At 53.6% G+C, this 12,524-nt stretch overlaps 1 protein-coding gene across 7 annotated transcripts in view; it reads right to left on the bottom strand.

Moving 5' to 3' along the window:
• MPRIP (myosin phosphatase Rho interacting protein) overlaps positions 1 to 12,524 on the bottom strand; it is a 144,462-nt gene that overhangs the window by 39,462 nt on the left and 92,476 nt on the right. For 5 of the 7 annotated variants that reach the window (XM_063110159.1, XM_063110158.1, XM_063110160.1 and 2 more), the window contains exons 6-11: positions 12,150 to 12,360; positions 10,793 to 10,952; positions 5,604 to 5,745; positions 4,683 to 4,796; positions 2,882 to 2,938; positions 1,570 to 1,638 (exon numbers count right to left, since the gene is read on the bottom strand). In XM_063110159.1, coding sequence (XP_062966229.1) covers positions 1,570 to 1,638; positions 2,882 to 2,938; positions 4,683 to 4,796; positions 5,604 to 5,745; positions 10,793 to 10,952; positions 12,150 to 12,360 — 753 coding nt within the window. Of the gene's footprint in view, positions 1 to 1,569; positions 1,639 to 2,881; positions 2,939 to 4,682; positions 4,797 to 5,603; positions 5,746 to 10,438; positions 10,953 to 12,149; positions 12,361 to 12,524 lie in introns of all 7 variants that reach the window. The other 2 variants (XM_063110157.1, XM_063110161.1) reach the window with 2 other exon arrangements.

Here is a 12,524-nt window from a genome sequence, read left to right as displayed (position 1 = left end):
CTTCATCTGTAAGTAAAGGGAAGCTGTTGAATTCATGATGGTGACATACAAATTTTCCAAAGTTCAAGTTTTTGCTTGAAAGCTCAAACTGTACCCTTGGCAGCAAACTGTGCCAGTTGTTTTCCTTGAATGAACGGGCTCACTTGGTTCATTTTCATGAAAATGTCTGTCAAACACCCAGACTGAATGACTACATCTGTTGGTTGTTTCTTCAAGTAAAGATGGTGTTCCATGAAGAAGCCGCCAGTTCAGCTGTCAACTAAACAACCACACAAGACTGCTTTTCCCAATCCTGTGCTTTCTCACAAGAAAACCTGCACACCTGGGTAAGCAGCCAAAGTGACTGATGCTTACTTTCCATTTCGAATCATAGAATATTAAAAAGATGGGTATTCAAAGATTGAGACGTGATAAAATTAGCAACTTATCCTGCTCCATGAAGGACTTTTTTAAAAAACACTGAATGTGTGGCAGTAAAGCACACAGTCACCACTGGTGCCATCTGCTGCTGCAGCCTTGACTGTGCCACAGAACCTGCAGTTTTACCTACTGTTGCTTTTGCACCAGCAGCGCAGATATCAACCTGATGAGCAAAGACAGCGGCATCTCAATATTATAAACGTAGTTCTGGCCATCACAGCTCCCCTGGAAGGGTCTCAGGGACCCCCAGGGGTCCACAGAATACATTCAGAATTGCTGTTCTATGCATACACAACCAAACGCTTACATATGCTCCCGTGTTCCCTGATTTTAGACACCAACCAAGGCTTAACACCCACACTACTCCACACCCACCTTTCCTCACTAACGTCTTTCCCCTTTAGTTCACAGAGACTGGTTCAGAGTACTTAAATATGCATGCTGGCCCCTAACAATGGATGTTTAGGGTCCTTCTAATCTTCTGTTATTACAAATATGTGAAAATGACTAACGTGGGACGCAGATCTTTTTCTACATGTGGGAGTATATCTGAAGGGTTCCTGGAGTGTAGTCACCAGGGCAAAGGTAGAACAAAGACTTGCCAAACTGTTCAAAGGACATTATTTTTTTTTAGATGAAAAAAAAAAAAAAGAGCCCCCTCTGCTTGGCTGTCAACCATGAGTCAGGACTGTCAAGTGCCCAGCAAAGTTCATCAGTCTCATCCCCCTCTTGTCCAAAGGACAGGGGGCAAGACTTAGTCTAATTCTCTCACCGACTCAACTCACCACAAAATCTCTTTGTAGGAAAAACAGAACTGTTATCCTGAGTTTTCAAATTTCAGTGCTTTTCAAAGAACAACAATAAAAAACGCTGCTGAAATTCACTATACCCAGGTACCTAAAGCAGGGCCTCAAAAGAGCCCAAAATCACAGGCAGGAAAACAGCCACAAGACCATGAAAAGGTGGTCTTGTGCTCACTTTCCCAACAGATCGAGACTGGGAAACCCAACACGGTGACACAGATACCCTTTGACAGTCAGCCCAGGACGTCAGCCTGGCACTAAGTAGCAGTGCTAAGAGCCTCTGCTGCTCGGTGCTACCCGGACCCCTCAGCCGCTTCTGTGACGGAGGCAACGCCAGCCCACTCACCTCCTCAGCCACAGAATCCCTGTAGTATCTCAGGCTTTGATCAGCCAGGACAAACCAGTGTTTCTTCCACTAAAAAGGGAAGAGAATTAAAAAAAAAGACTCAAGTACCATGCAGCATTCTTACTGCTCTAGGGGCACCTCCCAGAGCACAAGTAAAGCAGAGGGCAGCCTGGCCCCTCCCAGCAAGTGGCAGACAGCACACAGAGGACCCTGCTCGGACCTCAGGCAGCCATGCGCTCATGACCTCAGGGATGCCTGCTAAGCTGCGGCTTCTCCAGTGAAAAGGCAGCACAGAGAGCTGGGACAGGTCTTGGCCGTGGGCTCTCTCTAATCCACAGTGGTGTGGCTGGTGACTAGAGCTTTGCAGTCCTCAGTCTCAACTCCAGAGGCTGCAGACAATGGGCTGGGCTCATCAGAACGGAAAGGTGGCTGTGAAAATGGCATCTCCATCTGCAGGTGGCAGCCTGCGAGCCACAGCCACTTGGCTGGCTAACCAGATGGGCGTGTCCCACCTTCAGCCAGCAGGAGCAAACTAACCAGCTAGAGTCCCAAGTCTTCACTGTGAGGAGCAAGGAGGGGACGTGAGTCTTCAGGCAAGGCCAAGGGCATTTGATATGGAGGAGAGAGAAAAAGAAAACATTTTGGCACAGTGGCTCAGGAGCAGAGGGGGAGCGCAGACAGGCCTCTCTGGTAAGGACATAGCCGGCTCCTCTTAAGCCTCCTGGAGAGGCTGGGCCTGCAGCCTGTAGCACAGCGTCAAGATGGGGCTGGCAGGTCCAGCTGCAAATGGCTCTTCCTGCTTGAGTTTGACAGCAACAATGCACCCCATTTGCCCCTCCCAAGGTCTAGTGATACCACTGCAACTTAGCTCATCTCTCAGGCACAAGAGTCTCTCACCGTTAGGCTACTGTCTACTTGCTGCCTTATATAAAAACAGAAGCCAACCCCCACAACCGGAGGTTTCCCCTATCCCTCGGAAGCCTGGGCCCCTACAGAACTGTTAGGAAAGATCATCAGTTGGGGAGCTAGTGTTGTGGGACATCCCCATGGCCTGAGGTCAGGACTCCTAGCCAAAGCAGGCGGGACTGGCTGGTGCCTCTCTAGAGCACCCCCCACTGCAGAAACGACAGCTGTGCACCTACACTTCTTTGAGCAAATGGGGTCTCAGCCACAATCCTGGTCCATGAGACAAGGGGCTTGCAGGAGGTAGGGGGATGGAGCCAGTGCTCATAGACCTGCTGGGGACGAGGCCAGTTCAACCTAGTACTTGCTCCCCGGCCCCTCAGGGGCCACAGCAACTCCACACACTCACCTGACCGTCCTCGTACTGTTTGGTCAGCCAACCTTTCTTGAAATTCAGCAGGTCGGGCTGGGAAAGGGAGAAAAAAGAACAGCTCAGAGGAAAGCCCCATGGTGTCCCAGTAGTGGGCAAAGGGTGTCTGACAGGGCCAACATTTCTGTTCAGATGAGGCAGGCCCCAGAAAAAGGGGTTTCTCCACCTGCTGGGCAAGCCTCTGCAGCCCCCTCGCCCTGGTGGATACTGCCCAAAGGCACGTGCATCCTCAAGGAAGGAGACATCAGCTTGACAGAGCCCCGTGGGCAACAGCGTGGGCTGCCTGTTGTCCTGAAATCCCCGGTCCAGCTGCTAGGGCCTACTGCACAGGGCCTGTCTGGGGGGCAGACAACAGGCCAAGACGGAGAGTCACTGAGTATTTTATGTGAAGGGGAACATCTGCAGGGATGTCTGAAAGGAGACTCCACAAGTTCTTGCAGAAGCCACAGGAAGACTGAGAGCAGAGTCCTGGGAAGAGAGACCATGCCTGGTGTTGAAGAAGCAGCAGCAGTTGCCCTGCCAAGGACCTCGGGCCACTTATCTATCAGGAGGAAATTTAGTTTCTGTTTCCCTACAAGCAGCAGGACAGCAGACAGGAAGGCAGGGGGCCCAGGCCCACCAGCTGCACCTGCCTGTCCCTCCTCAACCTGTTGTTCAGATACCCCTGGGCCTGAGGAGCAGCTGAGAGAGCACTGCTGAGAGTCAGGACCTCTTGCACCCCACTGGGTGAGGCCCTCTCCCAGCACACTATGCACCTGTAAGGCCGGCCCCAGAGAGATGTGGGCCAGCCCTCCTCTTGCCCTACTTTTCTATAGCTGTCTTGATCAGAAACTGGCTTTGATGTCTTTTTGTATTCCAAAGACTGGGATGGAGTTAAGACAGAACAGGTGAAAAGTAGCAGGATAACAACCAGGACAGAGAGTTCTGGGAGCCCCTGCTCTGAACTTTGTTTCTCAGGAGTGATGGAGAAACACTAGTTGACTGCTGCCTGAGCCTGGCCATGGATGACCCAGATAGGTAAGAAGTCCCTCTGTGGAGCCTTGTTTTAACCCAAGCTCCATGCCAAACTGCTCAACTGCCCTGGCCACCAGGGTTGTTTGAAGTAACCAACAGAAAGTAACCCTGTGAAATTAGGACACCCCACCCCAGATGACCCTTAAATAGAGGAAGACCACTCCTGCGTGCGCATAGTAGCTACTGCATGAGACCTGGGACAGAGGACTGCTGTCTGCCCTTCTCTAGTTGCCCTGCCTAGCTTGACGATAATTAAAAACTCATAAGGCAGCCCAGTGCCCCAAGCTCTGACCATTCCTTGCTGCATGCCCACTGCCACAACTCCAGGCCACTGGGAGGACCTGAGGCAAGGCCTGCTCTTCCACCTGTGGCACAACCCTGAGAACAGAACAAGCAAGACATGGCTCCTGACTCCAAAGTGCCACAAAAACAAACATCCAAAACCAGAGAAGAGGGGCCCTGCTATGGCCGATTTCCCAGAGTCAGGATTCTCTGCCTTGGCCAAGGTGGAATCCTCTGCAGGACCTCCTCATGGAGCTCAGGATGCCACGTAGCCCCCAGTTCTGCTAGGCCCAGAAAAGGGAAGAAACACAGTATCTGCTTCTGGGGACTGTGGGTCGGTGGGTGAGGGCACGCACAGACACAAGGGCCGATGCACAGAGGGACAGCCGGTGTAGACGCGTGGACAGAAATAGACAGCGACCCAGAGTGACCAGAGAAGCAGAAGCACGGTCTCCAGAGAACTCGGCACAGCGCCTGGTCTCACCGTCATGGAGGACTCCGTGGACCTCCTGTCCAGTGACTTGGCTCTTCGGTGTGGAGAAAGGGGGGAAGCCGAGGTATCCGAGAGAGGAGCTGTGGGGGCTTCACTGTTGAAGTCCTGTGGCAGAGAGCAGCCGCCAGTCAGTGCAGCCAAGGGCACCTCAGGCAGGCGCAGGGGGCAACGAGCCAGGTCATCCATCCCTTCATGAACTGGAAGGGGCCTTGTTCCCAGCAAGGGGGCAGCCATCTGTCTGGGCCCCACAGCAAGTGTGTGGCAGGCCAGAATAGGACCCGAGGCCTGAGGTGCCCTGGTCTTTAGAGCAGACTTTTCTTTCAGATGCCTTGTCACCGTCACTTTCCTGGATCCCACCCCTCCTGCAGCGTCTCAGGGTCACAGGGGAAGAGCCCTGGGCTCCGTGGCAGTAGGCAGCGGGCCACGGGCCAGGCAGTGGGCCCTGGGCACCTCATGAGCAAAAGAGAAGGGAGGAAGATGATCTCAGACACAGTAGGCCACAGAAGATCAGGCAAGCATCTAGGACAAAGAGGGGGAGGGCTTCAGAAGCTCAATCTATTTTGTGGACTGAGTAGAGAAACAAGGGGTACCACTGCCACTCAAAAGAAAGAGAAGGAAGGTGTTACATTCAGCCTTGCTGCTGGCCACCAGAGAGAGGAAGAGAGTGATTCTAGTTACAATCTGGGATTTAAAGCTCACGAGAACATTCTTTAGTGGAGATGAAGTTCTGACAAGAAGATGCAGAAACAGGCTCGCCCTCAAGCAGTTCACTAACTGGAGGAGATCAGAGCAGGAGACTGGCCGAAGTGTGTCCCAGGCGTGTGGGGAGGGAACTAGAAGGCTCATGGGGTCATGTGCTGACTAGACCCCGAGCTGCCCCACCAGGCCCCACCAGGGCCCCCAGGAACTCACCCGCTTCCTGGGGAAGGCCCTCTTTTCACTGCGGCCCTGGCGAGTGTCACTTGATGAAGAGGGCCCAGCTGATGCATTGGTCTCCATGTGCTCTGCCTTCTCAATGTCCAAAGCCTCGAATTTCTCAATTACCTGGGACCTCCTGCAAGAGAAGACAAAAGGCTGCTGAGGTGGGAGACGGAGCCTCCCCACATTCCCAAGGCAGGCTTGCTCTCTTGAGTAAAGGAGGGGCTCCTTTAGCTGATACCCCCACGCCTGGCCCATCCTGCTGGGCCCTGTCCCAGCCTCCCCTTGGCCTCCCCCATCGGGTGTGCAGAGCACCACACAGCACTGAGTGGGCTTCTGGGCACATGATACAGCCCCTCCCTCCTATCAGGCCTATGCTTGCTCTCTGTCCCCCACGCTGGAGGCCCCCACAGGCTCTGTCGTGCTGATCCTCTCAGCATTCACACAGTGCAGCACCCGGCAGCCTCTCCTGAGCTACAGACATGATCGAAAGGCCACCACCACCTTGGAGGGCGGCCTCCACTCTCATTGCATTCATTCCTCAGCGGATCACGATGCAGCCCCACCCCAGGGCGTCCAAAATTTAGCAAGAAAGAAGCCCATGAATTAACATTGTTTCTGCCAACCATAAAAGGAATCATAAACCAAATTAAAATAAAAACAAAGCAAGTTGATTTCATGTGAAAGGGCCGGCGGCCTCGTCAGGTTGTCTGCTGCCGGAGACGGAGCTGAGATGGGAGCGAAGCGGGTGGAGAAGGGCGCGCACGCCACACAGCGACACAGCAGGAGAAGGCGGAGAGGGCAAGACCTGAAAGAAAACAAGGCTGGAAAATGAATAAACAGAAAAGGACTGCTTTTTAAAATCAAATAATGGTAAGTCAAAATTACCCAAAGAATTAAAGAAGCAAAACCCCAAGGCGGTCGCTGAAGATGGAGAAAGACCATGATCGTCCCACAGTCCTGAGGAGTCGCCACGGTCAGAGGGGGAGGCTGGCAGGGGCACACGAGCTGAGGCCCAGCCCTCACTCGCTCATGGAGGCTGCCCACCCAGGGGGTTTGAGACTTGGACATGTCAGGAGAGCAGGCCCCTCCTCACTGGACCTGGGCCTGTTCTTCCAGTGACACTGAGGCTACCCTGCAGGGAGGGTTTCACTTGTGTTCTAGACAAGTGGCTGAGAGCTGAGGGGAAGCGAGTGATGGGCCCCTAAGCCCAGAAGACTAAAACCTAACTGCAGGGAACAAGAGAGGAATTGGGCTCAAATCCTGAGACACTCACCCCTTCCCAAGAGGCCAACTTGTTCTTGGGGAGAGTAAGTATAAAAACTGAATCTTCCTCAAGGAAGGCAAAACACCAAGGGCATGACTCTGGAGGACACCTGGCTTCCACACACAGCGTCTTTAGGAAGGGAGCTCACGCCTGTGCAGCCTGCCGGGACCAGCAGTGGAGGCAGGAGGCTGAGGGGGCGGCAGGAGAAGCCACGGCAGTGTGAGAGCAGAAGCTAGGGAAGCTGCTGGAGCTGCCGGGCACTGAGGGAGAGCTATGGTAGGTGCAGGCAGGCACCACGCAACCATCACAGTGGGATCTGGGTGGGATTCCAGGCCCACTGAAAGGCCTCAGGCTGCCACTTCTGGCATGAGAGCCCCTCCACCTGACAGTGGGGCCTAGGAAGCCCCAGGAAAGAGTCAGGGACTGTGCCAGGAGGAGTCACATGCACATAGCATGCTGAAGGACTGCAGGGGCTCTGGGCAGAGATGTCAGAGTGGAGCAGAAGGACCTTGCTATAGTTGCTCCACACAGGGCTGCAAGGAGATCCTGCAAGACCACAGGCTCAAGTGATGTCTGCCTTGATTTATAGCATAGAGTGGGAAGTTACTAACTTGGTACCCTTGAAATACTGAAGGTGTGACAACAAACACCTCACTCAGTTGGCACAGAAAACAGGTGTCTGCACCCTGCACTGTCCAGATTCCCAAAGCACTGTTCGAGGTTGGGCAGGTCAGAACTGCATGGTGAGCTGGGCTTGCTGTCAGTCACCAGCAGCTAAATGGGCACCATGGTTTCTCCACGCTTAGCAACTACAGGCAATTCACTACCCAAGAAACATTTTCAAAGGCTCTGGAAGCCCGAAGAGCAACAGGTCAAAGCCCAGGGCTGATTGGGTTCAGATGGGATTGCTTGGGCGGCCATGGCTTGTCAAGAAACCAACCCCTGTGGTCCCAGCAGCTTGTCTCCTGGGCAGACCTGTCTTAGCCACTGATCAGGGGAGCTCTGGCCAATCTCCTGCCAATCTGGAGGTTCTGCTCTAATCAACCAGGGGACAGGAATCCAATCAAGCACGGGGTGGGCTAGTCAGGATCCAGTGAGCAGGCCCCAGAAAGCGACAGCAGCCAGTCAGATGTCATCAGGGTCAGTGAGAAAGTGATATTACAGTGTTAGTATGCAGAGCTGGTGGGTCCCAGGGTGCCAACACCAGCTGAAAACCCATCCCCATGGTGGCAGAGCATGCGGAGAACAAAGCCCGAGAGATTGCATCTATCCCAGGACAGTAGATGAGAATGAGTTCAAAATGAATCTCTCTGAGAAGCCAAGCAAAGCAGGTGTGCTCAATGTTAATTCTGTGAAACCAGGACCTGGTTGATCCTGCTCCGGAGCCACCACGACACACAGCCTGCCTGCCAGCCAGCGTGAAGCCTCCCCTGCCCGTCCTGCCAGCCTCCTCAATCACTAGCAAGACCCTTTGCATATATATTTACTTAATTGCTTAAAAGGACACCCTTTGCCCAAAACCCAGGTCATAGCGAAGAGGCAAGGACTTCCCTGCTGAGGGCTCACTGAGATCTACATCAGCTATTCACTGTGAGAAATCACCCTCCTTTGGAGCATCAGTTTTCTCATCTATAAACTGGAGTGGTAATGACAGGCTACTACTAAAATGCAAAGACAGCCAAGTGCTTGGCACAGTGCCTCTGGACACCTGGCAGGTGCTTGGCGACCATTCCACTTCCTCCCTCTCCCAAGGAAGCAGACATATCGCTTTCCTCTCTTTTCAAGACCTATATCTCTGAACGACTTTTCTTTATTCTGGAGGTTGGCCTGTGGTCCCCAGGTCCTTTCCACTTGGGACCTTTGAAAGAGTGGGTAGGCTCTTGGCTAACGGTGGGTGTTAAGAAGAAAAGTGAGTAGGAGATAAAAACGCCTCCTCGGGCCTGCCCTTTGAGGGGACGGGAGCCCACAGCTGCCTTCGCCTGCTTCCAACAACATCTCTGACCCTGAGCTTTAGGCTAGGGCTGGGACAGTGAGGACACTCTGCAAAAACTTCTGGAACTTATGTTTGAACCTCTTTTCTGGACAGCAACTTTAGGGAACCTAATGAAAACTATGGGTTTTCTCCCCAGAAAAATGTACATATATATACTCAGGGTTTTTGTTTGTTTGTTTGTTTGTTTTTTTGCGGGGTGGGGGGCTTGGTCATGAACCTCCAGAAGCCTACCCATGGACCTAGGTGAGGACTTCTGTTGTCAAGGTAAAGCCTCAGTTTACAGATGCAGAGGTGGGAACCCCCCTATTTGAAGAAGTGCTAGGGTCCAGGTCTGGGGATCAGAGGCCTCAGATGGAATTAAGCCCTTTCCTTGGTTCTCCAGGAAACTTGGGCCATACAACAAGGGAAAGACAGGCAGGAGACTTTCTCTTTTCAGACAGGAGTTGATTTCTGCCTGCTGCCCCTTGGCCTCTGCCCTAGGCCCGGCTGTCCAAACTCTGTCTCTCCCCAGGAAGCCGGTCAGCCTCCCTATTTCAGCCAGGCCTGGAAGGCAAAAGCAATTCCTTCGGGCACTGGGCAGCTTCACAGCTGCCTCGGGCTTCCCCATGGCTCCAGTGGAGCGCACCCTTGAGGAAGGAGCATGTACTGTGCCCCTTCCCGGGCACCTCCGGTCTGCCTCCGCACTTCCTTCAATGCCTCTGCCTACCCCAGGACTGCCAGGAGGGCCTCGGCCACCATCTGCAGTTCCAGGGTCTTCCTGCTCCACAGTCACCTCAGAGACTAGAAATGGGCCACAAAGAAAAAGATCCAGCCCCACAAGGTCCAGGCAGCGGAGAACCCACCGAAGGCCTCTGAGGTTCCAGTCCCAGCAGGCACTGATACAAAGCAGCTGGCCCCTGGCCTGGGCCTCTGGGTGCTCAGAAATCTTGCATTCTGGCTACCAGGAGCTGAGTTCTGGGACCAGAGTCCAGTGCCCAAAGGGAAAGGCTCCCCCCATGCTCTAAACAGAAAGCGTGCTCCCTCAGGGGAGGCTCAGGCAATGTGAGTGTGAGAAAGTGAGAGAGCGTGAGTGTGTGGGAGAGACCAAGTGTGTGAGTGTGAGACCACGTGTGTGAATGAGTGAGAAAGTGAGACTAAGAGTGAGATCACGTGTGTGTGACAGTGAGAAAGTGAGACTGTGTGAGTGTGAGACCATGTGTGTGTGACAAAGTGAGAGATTACCTGTGTGAGACCACACATGTGTGAGAAAGTGAGACACGAGTGTGAGACCGTGTGAGAAAGACGAGTGTGAGACCACATGTGAGAATGTGTGAGAAAGTGAAACTATGTGAGTATGAGTGTGAGACCACATGTGTGTGAGACTATGAGTGAGAACACGTGTGTGTGAGAAAGAGACGTGTGTAAGATCACGTTTGAGTGAGAAAGTGAGACTGTGCATGAGACCACATGTGTGTGAGACATGTGAGAAAGTGAGTAATTATGAGTGTGACTGTGTGTGTGAGAGCTTATAAGAGAAAACACGAGTGTGTGCGTGTGGATGTGTGCACAGCCCTCTCAGCCCCTCCTTACCTCCGCTCGTTGCCAAATAGACGGGCCACCTCTTCCCTGCCAGGGCTCCGGGCCCGGGTCCTATGCTCCAGCCGCCTTCTCTCCACCTGGAAGGCTTCTCGGTGGCTGATCCTGATGGCCTTAGGGACGTCGGCCAGGGCAGCATACTGCCTGCTGGCTTTAAAGGCAAAGGTGCTCCCCAGTCTCTCTGTCCCCCGCCCCCCAGCGCTGCCGGAGTCGATGTGGGCGGGGGGCCGGCCAGCCATGTCCAAGGAGCTGATGGAGATGCTGCAGACCATTCGGCTGGAGGGCCGAGGACCTGGGGAAGGAAGGGGACAGCCGAGTTCCTGCGAGGGTGATTCGGGGCAACTATACCTGTTGTTGGGGGTGCTGGGGCTGGGAGGGGAGAGCGGTGGGGGCAGCTGCTGCTCCTCGGCCTTCAAGTCCTGCTTGGTTTTCTCCAGGGAGAAGTAGCCACTCTCCACTCGGACTTTGCGGCCACAGTCCATGCGGTCGCTACTCATGGTGCTCTCCTCTGGAAGAGAGGAGGGGGAGGGAGGGAACACACTCAGCCTGCTGCAAGCTTTTTTTAGCCCATGTAGTATCTAAACACCGGCCATCTCCCTGCCTTCCATCTCCAATATCCAATATGCCTCGCCCAGAGTTAAAAGGAGAGCCATGGGATGAGAATGAAACATTCCACCCACACTTTCTTTTCTTTGTCCACCACTCCCCCTGGCTTGCCTGTGTTTTGGCCACACAGGCAGGCCCCGCGCTTCTAGCCTGGGCCTTGGCTGGGAATGCAGGATTCCACCACAGGATGAAGATGTCCCAACAACAACTGCTTCCTACACAACAGTGAGAAGGAAACCAATGGCCAACTAACCTATCAGTCTTTTAGTACATTTTTGGGGAGGGAAGAGACAAAGGTGATTCCTGGAAAAGTGAGATAGAGTGAATGGATTTTACACGTGGATGGGCACGTGCCATCAAAGGAGAACTGAGACAACCTCTACCCAGAGGGTGTGTAAAATGCATCTCAGCCTGAAAGAGTTGGGCCAGCCCCAACTGTCCACTTGTCTTTAACGATCTGGACAAAATATAAATGGGAAAAGCCAGTCTATGTCTTGCAGAGTGTTCTAGGCCTGGGATGAAGGAGGCAGAGACAGAAATCCTGCTTCTGCTCAGGCAATTCCAAGGTGCTAAATGGAGAGGGCACAGTGATGCCAAACGTTTCCTCCCCAGCACCCTCTTCCCCACTTTAGCCAGGGGCCGGGGTGGGATGGGGACAGTGAAGAGGAGGACAAGACTGTCCTAACCACTGCTTCTCCCAGGACATGATACAACACACACAGCAGGTGTGCAGGGCTAAAATATGGCTATGAACACAAACACAAGGGTGCAGAAACAGAGGCCTACTTAGCTGTGATTCTCCTGAGACCAGCGTAGGTCTGACAAAGTAGATGCTGCCTTCTTCCTTTACAGATGGCATTTAAGAGCTAAAAGGGGCAAGGCCAAGACCAGAGAGCCAAGACTCCCAGTTTACACCAGGCCAGGTACAGCCCACAGAACTAATAGACAAAGGGAAATTGTTGCCCAGGTCTCATACAGGGCTGTGCGGGCTCCTGACCAAGTCCCTAGCACCAGCTCCTCTAATATGGAGGCCTGTTCCAGCACCACAAGACAGAGCACCAGGACAGTGGGCACGAGGGCCAGCCTGGCCACTGCTTACCTTCTTTGCTCTCCAGCCCAGGTTCCCGCAGGTTGCTGGCAGCAGGAGGCTGGCTCTGGCTGGGACTCTGAGCTGGACTCAGGCTGTTCCCATCTGGCTGGTCCTTAGCTCTCATTTCTTCCTGCCAGAGTGTGGACTTTGTGGTGGGGACTTTTTCAGCACTGGGGATGCTGCTGCTGCTGGTGACAGCCACCTTGGCAGGCCCAGGCTCCTGGAGGAGAGAGTGGTGTCTGGGCGAGTAAGCACAGGAGCACAGGTCCTGGCTGACCAGCAATGGAGACACCCAAGTCTGCTACACAGCATCAGGGACCAGTAGGGAATGCTGGGAACAGGGTGGAAACTCCTTTTAGATGGCACTGCGGCCGTCTCACTTTT

Source organism: Cynocephalus volans, chromosome 10, assembly GCF_027409185.1.
Source record: "Cynocephalus volans isolate mCynVol1 chromosome 10, mCynVol1.pri, whole genome shotgun sequence".
Taxonomy (NCBI): domain Eukaryota; kingdom Metazoa; phylum Chordata; class Mammalia; order Dermoptera; family Cynocephalidae; genus Cynocephalus; species Cynocephalus volans.
Note: the sequence above shows the minus strand (reverse complement) of the source record. Positions and strands in the feature narration are given on the sequence as shown.